The 19,616-nt window shown below is 45.2% G+C and overlaps 2 protein-coding genes across 2 annotated transcripts in view; one reads left to right on the forward strand and one right to left on the reverse strand.

Annotated features, from left to right (window-relative positions):
* The first annotated feature begins 704 nt into the window (after positions 1 to 704).
* Positions 705 to 7,549, forward strand: PSMG4 (proteasome assembly chaperone 4). The gene is made up of 3 exons (XM_027666772.1): positions 705 to 981; positions 1,108 to 1,183; positions 7,226 to 7,549. Exons 1-3 carry the CDS (start codon positions 799 to 801, stop codon positions 7,345 to 7,347), a joined length of 381 nt encoding a protein of 126 aa, XP_027522573.1. The 5' UTR covers positions 705 to 798; the 3' UTR covers positions 7,348 to 7,549.
* Positions 7,550 to 8,576: 1,027 nt separating this feature from the next.
* SLC22A23 (solute carrier family 22 member 23) overlaps positions 8,577 to 19,616 on the reverse strand; it is a 107,432-nt gene continuing 96,392 nt past the window's right edge. The window contains 2 exon segments of the mRNA XM_027666771.1: positions 8,577 to 12,953; positions 18,580 to 18,703. Of these exon segments, the coding sequence (XP_027522572.1) occupies positions 12,596 to 12,953; positions 18,580 to 18,703 (482 nt within the window). The 3' untranslated portion in view covers positions 8,577 to 12,595.

Below are 19,616 nucleotides of genomic sequence, written 5' to 3' on the forward strand. Positions count from 1 at the left end.
CTTCCTCCTCCCCTTCCCAGAGGCTACACAGCACCACGCCATCCCCTTTCCTTTAGTCTGAAACCCTGGGACTCCACTAGGGTGACTATCCGGAGCCGCTGGAGCCCCGGTTGCCACCTGGCACACCTCCTCATACAGGGGTTCACCTGCCATCTAGTGGGGTTTCTCCATCCCTGCGGCTGCCTCCGCCTGCATCCCGATCCCGGGCGGACAGGGGGCACCGCTCGGGGAGGTGTGAGCTCCGGGTAAGCCGCGTACGGAGGGGGTGTGTGGGTGTGGGGGTGTGTGGGTGTGGGGGTGTGTGGGTGTGGGGGTGTGGGTGTGTGGGTGTGTGTGTGTGTGTGTGTGTGTGTGTGTGTGTGTGTGTGTTTAGGCACCGGGGGTGTGCACCGGGAGGAGGTTGTGTCTTTCGGTGGGGGGTGTGGTGGTACACGGAGGGGTGTGCACCGACCGGGGGGAGGGCACATTCAAGGGGTGGGGGGGCGCGGTGGAGGCGCGTTCCCGGAGGGCCGTACCCGGCGGTGCGTGTGCGTGTAACGGGGTTTGTGCACGGACAGGAGGGCGGCCCGGAGAGGGGCCGTGCACGGAGCGGGGTGGGAGGGGGAAGCGGCATCCTGCCGGGTGCCGGCCGGGGCGGGCGGCTGCGCGGTGCCGGGGGCGGCCCCTCCGGGCGGGGCGGGCACAGCGGAGCGGAGAGAAGCAGAGCGGAGCACCGCCTCCCCGGGGCGGGCCGGGCCGAGCCAGGGCGCTCGCTCGGGCCTTGCTTGCTCAGGCCTGGCCGCGCCGGGAGTAGGGCCTATGGAAGCGGGGAGCGGCAGCGGAGCGGCGGCGGGGGGCGGCATCGCCCTGCACGACTTCAGCGGGCAGCTGGGAGAGCAGCGGGTGCACTTCCACGCCATGCGGCTGCGGGACTCGCTCTTCCTCTGGGTGGGCGCCGCGCCCGCCCTCGCCAGCCTGGCCGTGGCCATGTGCAGCCCCCGCGTGAGTGTCGCCGCCAGGGTCCCGGCTGCTCCCCACCGGAGCCCTGCGGCCGTGGGGGGTGGCCCCGGCGCTCCCGACCCGCGCTGCCGGGACTAAGTCGTGCCCTCTGCTCTGCTCCGCTTGCAGGACAGCATCCCGGTGGCCGCCTCGCTCCTCGGGGACCCTTCCGACACCGCCTCCTCCTGCCTGGCGCAGCGCTTGGGTAGGTGCCGGGGCGGGGGCTGCGCGCCCCAGGCGGGGCGGGCGGAGGGGCCGCCTCCCGCTGGGAACACGTGGGTCGGGCCCGGGCGGGGCCGAATCTGGTGGCCCTGGGCCACCAGCCCGGGCTGGGTGGGCGCAGAGGGATGCGGTGCGTGCTGCCCCTGTCGCAGAGCCTCCACCGCTGCAGGTTGCGGCAGTTTCCATCCAGTCCACAGATTCACTTTTTTATTTTTATCATCCCTATACGGGTCTGCGGCACTTGAGTCAGCGGCCTTGGGCACGCTGTGCACTGTCAAAAGCGAATTATTTAATATCCTTACCCTGGCTTTGGGTGCGAGGCAGGGGCAGGGTCTCCAGTGACCTCTTCACTATAAACTCTGTTTAAGGCTTGGAGAATTGGGATTGTTCACTCTGGAAAAGAGAAGACTTCAGGGTGACCTAACTGCAGCCTTCCAGTGCCTGAAGGGAACTTACAGGAAAGATGGGGCAAGACTATGTACAAGAGCATATGTACAGGACACGGAGGAATGGGTTCAAATTGAAAGAGAGTAGGTTTAGACTAGGTATTAGGAAAAATTCTTTACTGTGAAGGTGGTGAGGCACTGGAACAGGGAAGTTGTGGATACCCTATCTGTGCAAGTGTTCTAGGCCAGGTTGGATGGGGCTCTGAGCAACCTGGTCTAGTGAAAGATTTCCCTGCCCATGGCAGGGGGCTTAGAACTAGATGATCTTCATGGTCCCCTTCCAACCCAAATAATTTGATGATGATGACGATAAACCCGTGACACTGGTGTGCTGTGGGTGAGGTGGCCATCATACAAGGCACATGCACTTTCCCTGAAGATGAAGCCAAACCGTATCCAATCTTGCACTTTTTAGCCCCCACATTCTGAGAAGTTCTGGCCTGGGAAGTCCAGGGTGATCTCACAGGTGCCCATGCTTAATCTGACTGATCCTAATGAGCACTGCTCAGGATGTCTCCTTTTCCATCATGTTTCCAATGCCAATGTAGCTGAGTTCCTGAGTCTTAGTGATAACTTTCAAACTCCTGTTACTGTACTAAAAAATATAAAAATACATGGCCTTATGCATCCTAGCACCTTCACAGCTCTGACAGCTGCATCCTGGTGGTTACTCACCATCGCCTACCAATAGCTGATGCAGCTCCAGCTGGTGAACTGCTGATGTACTTGTTACCAGGTTTTAAAAGCAACATGCTGAGCTGCACAACCTTACCTTACTTCTAATGTTTCAGTTGGAAAGGCCACAGAATTATTAATGATCTGTGTGCTGATCTCCATTTCAGGCAGTGTGTCCTGACTTTGTATCATCAGGCACTTCCATGAGTCTCCACCTTCTTCTCCTCTATGGCCACTAATGCACATACAAAAAAAGATTGCTCACAAGATCTTTGAAAAACTGTACTAGTGTCTTTTCTTCTTTCCAATACCTTCTCTTTTAATAAATACTGTTTTAGTCTACCCTGCTTGCACCATTTTCTCTATGCACTGGATTCAAACATTTCTATTTCAAGTAATAATTTTATGGGGTACTGTATAACATGATTTCTTTCTATGTAATTAGTGCCTTATCCTTAAGAAGTCAGTTAGTAAAAATGTAGTCAGAGAGGATTTACTTTGGATAAAGTGTAATAGTTTATTCTACTTTCCAATTGGTCTCTTTGTCACTAATGCTCCAGCAGATGCTGGAGCAGGTCCAGAGAAGAGCAACAAGGCTGGTGAAGGGACAAGTCCTTTGAGGAGAGGCTGAGGGAGCTGGGGTTGCTTAGCCTGGAAAAGAGGAGGCTCAGGGGAAACATCATCACTCTCTACAACTACCTGAAAGGAGGTTGTAGCCATGTGGGGGTTGGTCTCTTCTCCCAGGCAGCTATCAGTAAGACAAGAGGGCATGGTCTTAAGCTCTGCGAGGGGAGGTTTAGGTTGGATATTAGGAAAAAATTCTTTACAGAGAGGGTAATCAGGGATTGGAATGGGCTGCCCACGGAAATGGTGGATTCTCTGTCCCTGGAGGTTTTTAAGATGAGACTGGATGTGGCACTTAGTGCCATGGTCTAGTAACCATGGTGGTAGTGGATCAAGGGTTGGACTTGATGATTTTGGAGGTCTTTTCCAACCTGGCTTATTCTGTGATTCTGTGAATTTCTTCTGATCTTGCTCTAAATTTCTGTGTAGCATTGGAGCCCACCTGACAGTTCTAAGTTGTCTCTGTGATTCCCACTCTCTCCTGTCTTTTTTTTTTTGTACGTGTGGTTCCTATCTTCACTCTTAAAAGATTTATTACAGATTTCATAGCTAAAGTTTGTAATAACTTGCCATTTCTTACATTAGTTCTTTCAGTGTTCTAGGACAGAGGCTATCTGAGTAACCTGATTTTTTGCCCAGTGAGTAGTTTCAGTTTTGCTGCCTTTTTTCCTTTATTTTTTTAACATTTTTTTCTTTTTTCTTTTCCTTAAGGTGATTTTATTAGTTCGATTGCTAATTTCCCATACTTTGTTACTGAGAACTGATACTTTTGCTTGGTACTGGGCTATAGGTTACTATTTATCCTTGGAGTGTAAGGCAACTTCCTATTTTCTTTTTGTTTGTGTGCCTTAAGTGTCTTTTGTTATTTCATCTTAAACTTCCTGTACCAGCTGTGCCCCAGCTAGGCTTTTGATCAATGTTCCTCTCTATCTATGCCATTTATCTGCTGGGTTGAAGATTTCCTTATAGATACTGTTCTTGCTTGTGTGATCCTGCTTAAAGTATACTGTATTGAGGAAGGCCTGTAGACTTTTTTCACCCTTGGTTCGAAGGGGAAAATCAATAATACACTTCTTGCTTTGAATAATCATATGTTTCCTTTTTACCTGAGTGTCACTGGCTTCTGAAAAAAGAAATACATCTTTCTGAAATCCTACACCTCAGTATTTTGGCTGGCTTTTGTCAGTCCAGCAATTTAAGTGAACTCATGGGCATTTAGTCCAAAACTATTATTTATTCTCCTGAAACCAGTGGATCAACAAGCATCCCTGCTGTATCTTTGTTTCACAAAGTGCTTGGTAAGAAAATTTGTTTTTCACCTCGGCTAAAAATAGCAAGCGTTGCTGTCACTGGTGTTGTTTTTATCTGGGAGATTAAACCCTTGTTTCTTCCACAAATTTTGTAATAACAGAGATGATATTCATGGTCAAGTCTGACTTGTAGCTGTACTTCCAAGGTAGTTTTTTAACCATCCTGCCATGTGGTAATCTTCAGGCAGGCAGTATCCCTCTCCTCCTAACCTTACCCCCGCCCTGCCTCCCCCATGCTTGTCACCGTTTTTTCTATGTAGTTTCTATTCTGGTCTTCTTCACAGGCTCTCAGTGAAGCAGCATGCAATGCCATTTGCACATAACTATTTTCATTTCTTATACTTGCCAGTTGCATTCCATCATCTACTGCGTGTTTCTGCAATGTCAGGTTTCCTTCCCTGGAGCAGGAGTTTCAGTGCAGCTATACATCAGTGTACACGTTCTCCTTTTGTTTTCTTTATAGCCTGGTAGGGGTCCTAGCCACAACAGCTGCATTTGATGTATTGGCTCTATCTTCCTCCTTATTTCTGATTTTTGTTTTAAAATTTTCTATTGCTAAAGACACACATGCCTAATTCCTATTTCTCTTTCTACATATTTTTATCTATATCTGCTTCTATGAGGTGCAGGGACTGTTTCTCACCATCCTGCCCAATTGCTTTGGCACCACATGTGTCTCACTAGTCAAGAAACCCAAATCATAAAAGATTGTTTCCTGTAGGTTAGTGGTGGCCAGTTCTTAAGGACGACTTGTCCATTGGTGCCTCCCTTACCTGCATACCCTGAAATCACAGTGCTTTGGGCTGAAGTGACTACTGATTAGTGCCATATCTTCATCTTCCCTCTGTAGGGACTGGCAGACTTGGTGAAGATCACCTCAACTCTTTGAGTATTTATTATCCAGGCATAGTTCCCTTCCACCACCTCTTTTCCAGCACAGTCTACAAACTTATGGCCAACACTTGTCCTGTCTGTTGTGCTCCCACTGAGCTTCTCTTCAAGCTTAGATTTGGGCCTTTGCCCTGTACATGGGGTTGTAGGAGTGGGTCTGTGCTGCTATAGTTTCTCCTGGCACTCAGTGTGTCCCAGACAATGGCTGCTGAGGAATTTTTTCCTCCCCTTTGAAGAGCTGGTGCAACAGGGGTTATTAACCAGGCTGCATGGGAAGCAGACCTACTGGAGGGCTTTTTAGGTAAGCCTTGTCCTTTACAGTTTTTGGCTTTACTCTGAGGTTGCAGATGGGCTTCCATGGAGCCATAAGATCTTTCCTCTTCTGTACACATGTCCAACCTAATCCACACGAAGCAGGGACAGAAAAGGTCCTGCTGCCCCTCAGAGCCAGTGGTAGGAGCAGAGGTCCTTGGCAGAGGTGACTCTAAGGGATTCACAGTGTTCCCAGGATCTGGAACAGCATCCCAGAGATGCTATTGGACCTTAGGCAAACATAATTAAGAAGTTGAGTTTTGACACTGCAGTGTACTATATAGTTTTGTTAGCTAAGATAATGGTATTAATTAGTTCAGAATTAGCATTGCATTCATTTAGGGCATGATGATGAAGCACTAGCACTTACAGAACACGCTGCTTTATACCACAAAAATCTAGTGCCAGGTGCTAATTTTTGCAATCAGAGCAACACTGCATTATATCAGCATTTTGTAGTGCCAAGTCTTACAAGGCAAACTAGTCCTTGCATTTCAGAAGCAGCTCTACTTTCTGAGACAGGAAGCTGGTAACCTGTTAGAATAGAAAAATAACAATAAATTGATTTGCATAATGAAAATGCCTCAAAGGAATTGTTTAACTACATTTTATACACACATATATATCTATCTTTTCTGTAGTTAACTTTCCTATTTAGAAAGGATCAAGATATTAGGAGTCCTGGTGTTTCTATTTTCAAGTTTAAAAAATTCAGATTATGTCTTTGAATATTCAAGCAGAACAGTCTGATTTGTCTCTAGGATCATCAGCTCCCAGCTCATTCCCTGAAAAGAATATCTCATGACCCAAATACTGGTTTTTGTCTTCTATTTTACACAACTAATTTAAATTTAGTGCCTGTTTTTCCTGTATGGTGCTTAAATTTTAACAAAGTTTAGCTTTAGTAATATAAGAACAGAGTCAAAAATTTGCTATATTACTGTGGTAAAATCTAAGTAGGAGTCCTTTTTATTTATAAAACACTTCTTGGTGTTCTCTCTTCTATTTTGATAACTAAGTCTTCCTGCCCCAGTGGACAGTTTTGCTTTTTTTTTTTTTGTTTTTTTTTTTTTTTGTTAATTAGCTCTTTCATGGAAAGCAGCTCTTAATTTTGTAGCACTTCTCTCCAAGTACTTGTCATTAGGGTAGCCTGGAACTTCGTGTTTGTCTGCATGACACTCAACTGAGGCTGTTCAGTCTCTTGGAGTGATCATGGACACTATGAACAAAGGCTTAAGGAAACAAAATTATTGACAGCAAGCTTAGACATACTATTTGGGGCCTTTTAAGGAGTTCATAATAAAACAGAACTTGGTTAATTGGGGCTCAGTCGCTTTCTTGTGCACTTTCCCTCTATTAATGTTTTACACAGCATAGACTTACCAACTCATAACCTTTATTTCAGTGCTGACTCCAGTACCGTCTGTAATTTCACTTAAAATAGTATATTTAAGAAGTGTCCAGAAAATCCACTAAAAGCACTGCAAGGCTTTCCAGTGATCAATGGCTTTTTGCATCAGGCCAAAAACTAGTTGAAAGTCACCAGTTTTATACTGCTTACATCAGTGATGTGCAAAATTATGCCCAACACGCCACTGGTCAGGTAATTGTACTGCTGTTCCTTAATAACTGCAGCCAGCACAGCAGGAGTGGAGAACATCATCTTAGAAATCTGCACAATATGGCTTTTTAAGAGGCTTTCTTGAATACTATCATCACTTTTATATAAGAACAAAATATGGCTGACTACTCTGTTTTGTATTTTAGCCAGCAAGACCAAAAAACAGATATTTGTCAGCTACAATCTTCAAAACACAGACAGCAATTTCACCTTACTCATAGAAAACAGGATCAAAGAAGAAATGACAGCTTTTCCAGAGAAGTTCTGACTTTGCATCATTGTAAAATAAGATGAATTGTTTCAGAAAAACTGATGGAAATTTTAACACTGACATTAAATTAGTATATTTGTTTTGTATTATTTTGATTGCATTTGTGGTTGTTATTAAATATAGATGGACATAGATACAACTGGACCTGGAATTTATTTTTTTTGCAAATAAAATTTGAATTTGAAATTTCAAAGCAAAATTTTTTTTGCTACCCTGCTAAGTAGGATAGCAAATGGATGCTACAATTGATGAACATCATTGTAAAAATGCATGCAGTGTCTGGCCTCCATGCAGTACTGGGATCTGCTGGGTAATCAGTTCCAAATTATATCTGTACAGTTAATCTACTGTGTACTAGCACTGAACACAGTATAGCAGCTTTTAGTGTTCAAATAAAGAAACCCCACATTTTTTATTGTAAAGCTGTGACATGAGTGTTACTTTTCTCCTTTTAGCCCCTGTTGGTTGTGGTTCTAGTGCTAAATACTGGATTTCCTTCTGTCCCTTGGGCATTAAGAACACTAGAAGGGTTTCACAAAGTGTTATCTGTACATCCCTGAGGACTATGTAGAAGGAAAAAGCATGACCGCCACTGCAAAGTATACTGCTGCTGTTTTGTTTAATGAGAGGGCAGCTGGGAGTTAATGATCCAGGTTATTTTTTTTCCATTGCAAGTTGAGCCCTGACTCAAACGTAAGCTTTTGATACGAACAAAATTTACTAGTGCTGCTTCTAGACAACTATCTTAATCTTAACCCCCTGCAGAAAACTGATGAATTTACCTTGCTGTGGTGCCATAATCAGCAATTAAAGACTGTAACCAAGAGGTCACTGATGTAGGAGGCACAACTGCTACTGAGTCTCCTGTCCAAAAGGGTTTGAACAGCCAGTGGCTTCAACATGTATTTGATGTGGGTGCAGAAAGCTCCTCCTCACCTGGTGGGAACTGCTGTCAGTGTTTGGCTGCAGTTCAGGATCAGAATCACAAAAAGCAACTGTTGGAGGGTATTTTCTTTTTAATTTACACCACTCAGGAAACAGTCAGCTACTTTTCTGTGATGGACTATATTGATAATTAGTTGTAAATCAATTTGCTGGTTTAATTAGTCTGATTTGCAAACAGCTCATTCTGTTTGTAAAGGAGGGTAGGACTGTTTCCTGAGGCATCAGCTGCTGCTGGGTGTTTCAGAAGTCACTGTGAGGGAGCCAGACCAAGGAGAGCAAACTGATGGGACAATGTCATTTTATTCTGTACATTTACATACAAAGTTCTTCTCAGTAGGTACAACAGATGTAACATCATGCAGACATTTAGCTTGTAAGACTGTTTTCAGTACTTGATTTAAGCTTGTGCTATGAGGAAGCACCACCAGACTATTCATGGTCAAAACATACAGTAACACGATTCTTTAAAACTTCATTAGAAACTGAAATGGGGAGGGAGATCTCACCCACTAGACAAAACACACTGTACTCCTTTCCTGAAACATTTTACACAATACATTTAAAATGAGGTTTGTAATTTTTTTTTCTTACAAAATAAAATAATTTAAAAAAAGTTACAGTGAGGGAGATCATCCCCCCACTTAATAGTGTTGTCTTATGTGCCAGCTACAGGCGCAACTTGACTTGACATTCACAGAGTTCAGTTAATGGCACTTCTGCTTCCAATTTGGTGACCAATAAAGTGTTTGGCTCCAGGAAGTGGCAACAGTTAAGTAAAATACTTCCATTAAAAAGAACAACAACAAAAAAAGCCTGCTCAATGAAACCAAAAAGTAAATCACACAACCCCCTTTCAGAGTGGCCACAGAACACTTGCAAACAGGTGACTGTTGTTATCCATTTGCAGTGTGTCTGGCAATAAAAGCAGTACTGAAACCTTAAAAGGGGACAAACCCCCCAAGATCAAGCATAATGTCACTTCACATTTTTGTTTAAACTTACAAAGATGGAAGAAAGCCCTTAAATGGTAAACCCAAAGAAAAATCTACTGATGGGCTTAGAGGTTACTGAAGGTTCACAGAAAAAGGCCAAAATGGAGAAGACAGCTTGGACTGCTTCCCCTGTTGTGGTGGCCAGAAAGAGCCGCCTGAGAAAAGCCTGTCTTGGTGATGGCTGGAGGGGGGGATGCAGCCAAGAAGCCAATGGAGCAGCTGGCTGGGACCCCAGCAAAGAGCCCTGTCCTGCTGCAGGACTAGGAAAGGCAGGGCAAGCATTCCATGCTTCCTTTCTGCCCTGCTGCATCACCCGGTACCCGAGTCCTCCACAAAAGATATGTTTAGTGAAAGCCTTCCAACTCTGTGAGCATGTGTGGAAGAAAATAATCATTGCAGAAGTGTTCATGTTTTCAGGAAAAGGAGCAAAACTGGAGCTGCCATGGCAGGAAATTAGTTTTTGTTTTATTGTCGTGACAGAGGCAGAGGGCCAGACTAACTAGAGAAGCTAGGTCTCCCTTTGTTGCAGAAGATCAGTACCGACTACCTGGTTTCAAGCAAAAAACCAAAAAACCAGCAAATCAAATCAATTTCATAAGATTTTTTTTTTTTAAATAAATTGCTGCACATTCCTGTCACCTAGTTATTTTACTATATAAATGTTGCTATGTTTAAACAATTATTCTTTTCCCTGTGCCTGTCTGTCCTGGGAGAGCAACCACCAGAATAGGAAACGATAAAGTGCTGTGGACAACAGCGGTGAGCACACCAGGACTGCTGACAGTGCTGGAAGCAGCCAGTTTTGTAAGGCTTGTGGATGGTCTACAAAAGCTGTACCACAGCTTGAGCATACAGGCACACAAGACCACAAACGAAGAAGCTGCTGGCTCCACGGCATGATGGATGGCAGCTGCTTTCCGCCTCTGCGCTCACACCTTCTCCGCATTCAAGCCCTTTTTCTCTTCCCTTAAGATTCGTTTTGCTTCTTCAGTTTTTTGTTGTGAACCCATTTTTTCCTCCCTGAACGTGTGTGGCTTGCAATAAGCATCTCGCATCAAAGGCAAAAGGTATTGCACAAATTTGGCACGTGAATACTGCATGAGTGGGGAAGGGCTGGGTTCCTGGGTGAACACAGACTGCAAAGGTCTCGGCACAGAACAAAAAGAAGCAGCCGTACTCAAGTCTGACAATAAAACTTTAGTGTAAGGAAGATTGGGCTCTTGCTGTCACAGCAAGTCTAGCAAAGGTGAAAAAAACCCCAAGTAGTGTACCTTTGGGCAAAACTACCATCAACTGGTCCAGTGTTTCTTACGAGGCTCAAGAAGAACCCAAATGTCCACATCCTCTGTAAAAATTAGCAGCTTTAGGACAACATTGTTATTCTGAACACAACCACCTCTGTCGCTTCTGCAGGTCTGCCTGTCCCCTTGCATTCGTCGTTGTCTGAGGCTGTGCTACTTACTGCATTGCCCGCTGGGAAGCACATATCTCTGATTTATTGGGGACTTTAAGAGGACATTGGCAGCCTAATGGAGGATGGAAATTGTTAGGTACAGTAGTTAATCGACAATATATACAGCAAAGGAGGAAGGGGAAGGGAAGGGAGAGGAGGAAAGTGCAAATGAGCACTTTCCATGCATATGAACGCAAGATGTACATCAAACAAAGTGGCAATCATACAGACACTCAATACAACATTGACATCCTGCTGCTCTGTTTGAACGTCTGCACTACCAAGCAATCACAAATGGATGGCCTGAGTGAGAAAGGAGAAGAGGGAGGGAGGGTGGGGAGGTTAACTACAATGCAAGAAAGCTGTTTACAGAGTCCTTGCACTGAACTAGGTCCTCACAATATTCTCTTGTGTGAGAACCAAAAGCCGATGGCCAAAGGAAATAGTTCATTTGGGGGCTGGAGAAGTCAAGTGGCCACCATCAAAGTGCCATCTGCACAGTAAGAGGTAAACTGGATGTTCACTTTGTGTAGCACTGATCTACTTTAAGTAAACTTTTTTCATGATCTAAAATCTTATAAGAGCAGTTGGGGAAGGAGGAAATCTGGGTGAGTTCACTGTATATCTTGGGTCAGAACCCGAAAACATCTCTAAGGGCCCAAGACAGCTCAGTAAGACTTTATTCACAGCCTATCAATTAATTCATTTCCAACAGTCATTTAAGCAGTTTGTCCGCTTAAACTGAAACCCCAAACCCTGGTTCTAAAAACAGGTAACACAATGCCAGGACACTCATCTCCCAGGAGCAGAAATCCTAGCTGTGCTGCCTTTTGGAATAAAAGTATAGATGGTAGCCCATGCTCCTTACTGTTTATCCCTGCTGGTTCATGCTCTTCTCCTGGAGAAGTCAGAAATCCTGGGCCTCCTGATAATTAAAGCCATTCTCAGCAAAACTAATTTTTGCATCATTAGTCAAATTATTTGCATCATCTATGTTACTATTAAAGACCACTGGGAACCACCTAAAATAGACTAATATACTCTTAAAATGCAGCAAGCTGATTCACATTGAAAAATCAGCTTATTTGGGTAGGATTTTCTTCAATGCATTTGGTGAAAAAAAGAAAAGGACTAATTTAGAAAGTAACTTTTAAGTGCACATGGGCTATAAAGACAAACATAAGCTGCCTAAAACGCAGTCAGAGTTTGAGTCACAACAGGTTTTGCTTTGTTTTTGTCTTCCTTTTTTTTTTTTTGTGTATACAAACACAGCAGGCAACTTGGGCACTTGGACTTTCTAGACAGGCAGAAGAATGTTGCACAAGTCTAAATTTAAGTCAATTCAACTTTGTGGTTGATCCCTCTTTCCTTTAAAGAAACACGAAAACAAAACAGAAAACAACACTCCCCTCCCCCCATGGTTTCTTTCTTGGAATGGCTGCACCTCTTATAATAAGATGGCTTCATTTTTGTGATCTATGAAAGGAAAAAGAAATAAAGTGCTTCTTGAGAATAAATCAAAATAAATATACATATTTAATGGCAGGAAAAAAAGAGTTCTGAAGGGCTACTGCCAGCCAGGTCTTTTTTCAAGTGAGTCTTTTCCCCCAAAACTTTTTCAAGAGCAATCTGCACAACAGTTGAAGATGCCAAAATTTGCTTTAGTAGCAGAGTTGAATTCCTCCAAGTTAGTGTCTGCTCCATCACTGGTTTGTAAAATCTGTGCAAAACACCTTTGCCCGAAGTGCTACTCCTCCCGCACAACAGCATAAAATAAAATACAAAAGAAAGAGAAGAAATAGAAGGGAAAAATAAAATAATAATAAAAAAAGAAACGGAAAAAAAATCCACCCAGTTACATTGATTTCATCCCGTTGGCAGTGGTGTTCTCCGGGATCCCGTCACTCACAGCTGCTGAGTCATGGAGGCCAGAATAATCCTTGAGTTCAGAGTTTGTCAGGAGCAGGGGCTGCTCCCCCTTCTTGTGCGGCAGGAGGGGCTGCCGGGTGTAATGTTCTCCATCTGGGATGTTCTCGGGCAGGTTCTGGTTCTTGCTCTCTGGCAGCAGCAGGATGCAGATGATGCAGATGAGAGTGCAGCAGGCGAAGATGACATGGTGGAGGAAGTAGCCTTTCTGGTTGTGGAGCTCCATGATGGGGGCGGTCAGGCGGCCAAAACCCGCACTGGCCAGGACCAGCCCCAATCCTCCTCCCCTGCAAACATAGGCAGAGATGAGAGCCTAGCCCCACTGGCACTGGGCTGGGGAGCCCACAGACCTGACAGGTCCTCCAGACTAACCCTCTGTCTGGCATGCACTCAGGGCATCCAAAGTCTTGAAGGCAAACCTGGTTTGTTCCGAGCTTTCACACCGCACAGTCACTCCAGCAGGGAGTTGCTTTGCCTCAGTGTAGGGAAATAAGTATCATTTCACAGCCATTTAACTGCCCCCATATAAGAAGAGGAGGAGCTTTATCATCTGAGTGTGTAGACAGCCCTCTAAAGTATTCTCAACTCCAAGTATTCCCACATTTAGTCAAGGAAAACCACATTTTGCTTAGCATGCCAGCCTTCTCTCCACTTAGACAAGGCACACCAAGAAGCGGTAGGTGCAGAAGTCAATTTTGGCTGCCTCTAAGGTACCTGGCATCATTCAGCAGTGGAGGCAGGAGATTAGACTTCACCCGCCACTGCCTCGATCTTTTATACCAAACACTGAGCGCTGAAATATTTTCTACACAAAAACATGTTGTGGCTGGAACTTTTCAACACATTGATGTTGTAATAAAATACATAATTTTCAGAAAAAAAGTGTGAAAATAGACTCATCTTCCTCCAGTTACAAGCACAGAAGCTGCTTGTGCAAGCCCAATTAAGTGTTCTCTCCTGATGCAAGCAACCTCTCTTGCAATTCCTCATCTTGCTCATCAGCATCTCTCTCCAGGCCCTGGTGTGGACAGAACTGGCACACCTTATGTTGAGGCACAGCTCATGCTCCTGGGTCTGTCTCTGTTGGATGACCCCCACAAAAGCAGCACTGCAGGTGTTTCTGTGGGGCAGGCCATTCCCTCCTCCTGCTGTGGCACAACTGAGGTCTCCAGCCAGCAGTGTCACCCTTAAGTGACTCATTCTAACAAAATCTGTGAGACTGGCAGCTTGTCCTTCCAAAGACCCTGCCGCCTGCAGAGGGAGGTTTCCCTGTGAGCTTCATCACTGGCACCCTGTTTCCTTAAGAAGCCTGTGCAGGCAGTATGTTTCCTGCAGTTCCTCTGGGATATGCTATCTACTCCCAAACCCTCTGAAAATCAGAGGGGCTCAGATGCTTCAGTTTCTGGCCCAATGCAGAGCTGTAATTATTAACAATAAGTGGCCCTTATAGCAGATGACTGCAAAAGGCAAATGGACTGCTTTATGTCAAATACTTGGGAAAAAAAATCAGTTTCATTGACTTAACCATACTAGAAATCACAGTACCATAAACCTACAAATGCCAAATTCACTCGGCCAGCCACCGTGTTAAAGCTAATCTTCACTCAATCCTTTCCAAAATCCACTGCTGCTTACTTGACAGCTGAAGGGCAGCAAGCATAGGTTTCAAAAGACACTCTTGGGACATCAAGTGGGTCAAAAATTCACGCATGTATGTTCCAGTTCTCCAGACTCGGCAGAGCATCTTTCACAGACAACAGCAACTTCCCCAAATACTGCAAAAGCCCTTATTAAAAACTTGCCAGCTTTCCAATGGCAATTTAGAAACCCAGCTGAATGCGACTATTGTGCAACTGGCCTCCCTGCAACTTCATTTATACACTCACATGAGTAACTGACACAACCAGTTCCAAATGCATGGCAAATCTCACTCCAGGCTGGTTCTCAGGATACAAAAGCCCAGCTCATTTACATCAGTGTTTGCTACAGCTGAATTGTATCTCAGCCCCCCTGAGAAGGACCTGAGGTGAGTTTTAAAAGCTGCTGTAGAAGGACATCAAGCAAACTGAAAGAAAATTGAAAAAGGCAACAACAAAGACAGCTCTGTCATTTATGGGTCAAGTGGCTTCAGATTTTGGGGGGGAGAAAAATGCTTTTCCATATGATGTCATTAATTACAGCAGGCTTTACTTTATCCAGTGCCATCAAAACCTGGCAGAAGGCGGCTTGAAAGTACATTCTGGTACGTGTCTTAGAAGGGGTTTCTTTAAGGTTTGACTACATTGCAAGCATGAAAATGTGAAGGAAAAAAAAAGAGAAAACTGAAAATACTGTCAGGAATTCTTTGTTCTTTCTGTGCATATCAGGAAAACAGCTACCAGACAAGAGAGGCAGCACCCTCATAATTCATACTGTTTTTGCAGGTGACATGGGCAGCAGGTGGAAAGCAAAAACATTTTGAGTGTTTTGGGACATTACTCCTCCTCAGCTTGAGGTCTTCCATGGCAGGGGTCAGCTACTGTACTTCAAACACTCTCAAAGTGGAGCCTGCAGAGGGAGTGTGAGGGCTCCTGGTATCCATGGTGAGCCCCAGCTTCCCCCCTCACACCTCTGCCCGCCAGTGGCTGCTGTGGGGGGCTTTCCCATGGCACGGCTCCATGGATGATCGACCAGAACCGCTTCTTCAACCTCTGCTCAGCCACTGGAAGAAGGGAGGGATGGTTTGTACATAAACCTCAGCATGAAGTTCATGGTCCTGACAAGGGCAAATCGCAAAGGGACCTTGGTCCAAAATTTTGTCCTCAGAAAGGTCCTGCTTGTTCATGGAGGGGGGAAGTTCCTTGCTTGTTACTGCAGTATTTTTTCAGGGAGCAGCAAAACATCCTCACTGACATTCTAAGGAAAGGGCTTTGCCCTTCCCAGCATTCCTCAGGAGAGCAGAGAAATATTAATCCTGTCTTCAGATGGCCATTTGTCTGCATTGAGCAAATGGGTCAACACATGGCATGGCTCAGAGTACAAAAGAGCCAGAGAGCTGATCAGGCTAAAGAAGACTTTGGGAGAGCATCTACTCCAGCCTCCTGCACAAAGCAAGGCCAACTCTGAAATCAGACCAGGTTTTCTGGGCTTTGCTGAGTCAGCTTGGCCACTTCTTGAAGTCAGTCCCTGAAAACCTCCACAGTTTTTCCCTGCCCGTACATAAGTGACTTTTTGTGCGCTCAGTCCTACGCCAGAGCTTCAGTAATACATCAGGATGCCCTTGGCCTCATGGAGTAAGGCCACACCTTCAAGAAGCCAGGCCTGGTTCAGGTGCCAGTAAAGAGCCCGGCACCCCACTGTGTTGAGAAATACGCTCAGTGCAGGTAGCTGGGTGTGTGAGCTGCTGTGTGAGCTGCAGATTGAGCTCTAGGGGGCAGGATCCCAAGGCAAGAGGCGGTGCAGTGGCGTGGACCCTTTGTGAAAGTGTGACTGCTGAGTGACTCCTGGATGGTCAGACGGGAAAGTTTCTTTAACAACTGGAAATTTGATTTCAGGCAACTACTGATGGGTAAAACTCCTGATTCGGCCATCACTGCCTACTCTTCATTTCTTTAGCAAAGTGAATACAAAAGCAAGATACTGACAGAAAGAAACAAATCTCTCTTCAACTTCATAGTAACCGAGCATGTGGAGGATGAGGAGAGGGGACACTGTGTTTTCCTCAGCCTATTTCTGTTTAGTAGCTGTGCAGACTGCAGTGGTGTCAAGATTATTAGATGGATTATCAGCGCCACTCGGTGCTTTAATTCAGCATCTGGATGGAGCTCCATACTGTAGCCCCTGGTACAAAAAAGGGCAGCTCCTGGTGAAGCCCTCCTGCCTACTGCCAGGAGACCAGGATGCAGTGCAAGGGTATGAAGGACCCCTCCGTGCCACATAACAGCGTGAAACCTTCATGTTGCTGGAGCAGGTGGCACCTCTTGGTGATGAATATGGCTGTTTTCCTCCTCTACTACTGTAACTGTTCATGTCAACACCACAGCAGCAGATATGGATGGGCGCTACGAGTTTGCTATTATGCCACCACTACCTCAGGTAATGATAGTGCTGTTTTCCACCCTCAGGGGTGGGGGATTACAGGTTAAGAATTTGATTAGGGAAACCCTTGAGACAACCCCAGTGTTCTCTTTGCCTCCCTTTTCCTTAAGGTTCCTTGAGATTCAACCAAAAGCATATTAGTATCATAGAACGGTTTGGATTGGAAGGAACCTTAAAGATCATCTAGTTCTAACCACTAAAGGGCATCCAAGGCAGTATTTTGTAGAGCAGGTTACGAGGGAGTAGCGAGATCCCACCAAAATGCAAGACAGTAGGCAGCTTAATCACACCTCTGCCTGAGACAGGTTTATGCACCATCCTGAGCTACATCTCCTAATTACAGCCGCAAGTGGATCTTATTGCGGTGGTAGGACCACAAAGCGCTGCAGTGTCATCATCCCTATAAATAAACAGGGACCCTGAGGCATATCCAGCTATTGTCACTCGTCTGGTGTCACTCAGCAGAGTTGAGGGAAGCAGAATATCAACTCCCAGCCAGGACTTTTTCCCCTTCCCTGGAGCAACATAAGTGACTTAAGAAAAATAATCTTGCTAAGTTCACACTGCACATCTGACACTACTTGGCAGATTCTCTTCTGTCTGCCATAGTCAATTCCTTATCTGTGTTTCTTTCAAACAGAGACAAGGAGAAAATTAAAGAGGCATAAAACCACCAAATTGACTGACACACATAAATAAATAGCTGTTAGTGTTTTGGGTTGCTGTATAATCTCACTGCTCACACTGCCTTTCCCTGTGGAAATAATGTTATCTGTAAAATACATTCACAAATTGAGATAGCTTGGAATAAAAGGCCATGGATCAAGGAGACTCTAGCTACTTAGCTAACAGTTCTGCAGTAACACTTTTGCCAAGTGCAAAAGGCATATAATTTGGAGGGGAAAAAAAAAAGTATGCTCTTTCCTCCACTTTCTCTCCCTCCCACACATATGACCTACATTCCTGGGAAATTCAATGGAGTTAGGGAGGACTCCTGAACTGCTATGGCATTGCTAAAAGCATATCCAGAACACAAAAGCACAACCTTTGTGAAAGATAACAGCAAATATATAAAATGGTACAAACCCCTGACTATGCAAAGATATGTTATGGGAAATTCTCCAACAAAGATCATCTGTCTGATTTCTACTATTTCCCAGGATGAAAGCGCTCCTCTTTAGAAAAACTTTGAGTCTCTGCTAAGATAGATCTGTGTGCAAAGAGAAAGGTGACTTTACCTTCAGTAAAGGCAGACCACTAACAGGGGTGCTGCTGTAGGAGAGGAAGGCTTGCAGAGCACCCTTACACACCAAAAGCATTTAACACCATATATTTCAACACCTGCCTTCCACGGAAGCACCCCTACAGCTGGCCTGGATAACCTGTTCTATGGGGACAGGGGATTGCTGGCACCTATGTCCTGCTCTGCACATTCATGGAATTTCTCCTTTAATATCACACTGTAAACTCACCTGGTCGCTGCTTATATAAATCCTGCAGAGTAAGTGAAGCAATGACAACATTCAACCACATAATCTGGTTCAGCTGAGTATTTAAGACCCTAACACACTGCAATTCATGTGCTGTCTCACCCGTTGAACATCACCACGATGGGACACAAGGTGGAGCCACGGGAAACAAAGCCTCTCTGTACCCAGACACACATTTACCCAGGCAGACTGACTGCAGTGACCCTAAAGAGCAGCTCCAAAATTGCTGAGGTCTCCAGTTACATGGAGTTTCCCCTCCCATACAATATGTTAAGTTACACAGGCCCTTACAGTTTAATGAGGATAATTCTGTCCCCATCTTTTGAGCTCAGGGCCAATGTCTTACCTGATTACCGTGGGTGTGATTTCAGCACAGAAGAACACGCTGAGGCTTCCAACAGCATGCGAAGAAAACATACCCACGATGGAAAATGCAACAGAGAATTTGTCTTTGACGCTGTCACTCATACCTGACAAGACAAGAGTGTTCATAAAAAGTAAGAATGAGGCCAAATTTCCAAGGAAAAAAACCAAGAGGTTTATGTTACTCATCTCCCTAGACAAGAATATGAGTTATTTTGTAATACTAATTTAAAACTGGTATTTATAGCATCCATTCCCCAAGCACCGACACATGAACATACATGAAAAAAATCATAATGTCATGCCAAAAATGGCAGCAATCTCCAATTTTTTTATGCTTGGCCACCACAAAAAAGGTAAAACCCAAGAAAAAACACATCTTTGGGCAGTCTTTTAGGCACCAGCTGCTTCCCTCCCATTGCAGGGCAAGAGGGGAAAGAAATAAAAGTGCTCCCATCTCTGTGCTAAGCCCCTGCATTTGATCAGTCTGCAAACTCTGTCATAACTCCCAGCTTTACAGCCTTGCCCAACAACTCTGGATGAGAACAGCTGATGCCAAGGACAGTAAAGCACTCCCTGAAGTCAAGGCTGTTTGCGCAATCATTTCATGGCTGGATGGCAGCAAAGCTTCCGGGGTGAACAGTGTCTATCAAGCACAGGGAGAAACCCCAGTAAATTTAAACAAAGCTAAAGGAAACTGTCTTCTGGTCATGATGATAGTACATCTCACCCTTGATCCCTGCTCACTACTTTCTGTGGGCAGGGGCAGGATATCTGATCCAGAGTTGTACAAGCTCATGTGGTCTGTCCTGACCAGAGAGGAGGTCATGTCACTTGCAGAGACTATTGCACCATACAAGGGGAACACACTGTGCCTGAAAGGAGCACTGGGGAAAGGACTGGAGCTTTGCAGTCAACGCTCTCCCACCTTTCTACAGCCAAATCCCAAGACCTGCCTGAAGAAAGAACTGTTCATCAACATGTAATCCCAAGCAGGTGGAGTCTCTGGGTTGGATCCAA

This window comes from Corapipo altera, unplaced genomic scaffold (assembly GCF_003945725.1).
Source record: "Corapipo altera isolate COAL_440 unplaced genomic scaffold, ASM394572v1 97, whole genome shotgun sequence".
NCBI lineage: Eukaryota > Metazoa > Chordata > Aves > Passeriformes > Pipridae > Corapipo > Corapipo altera.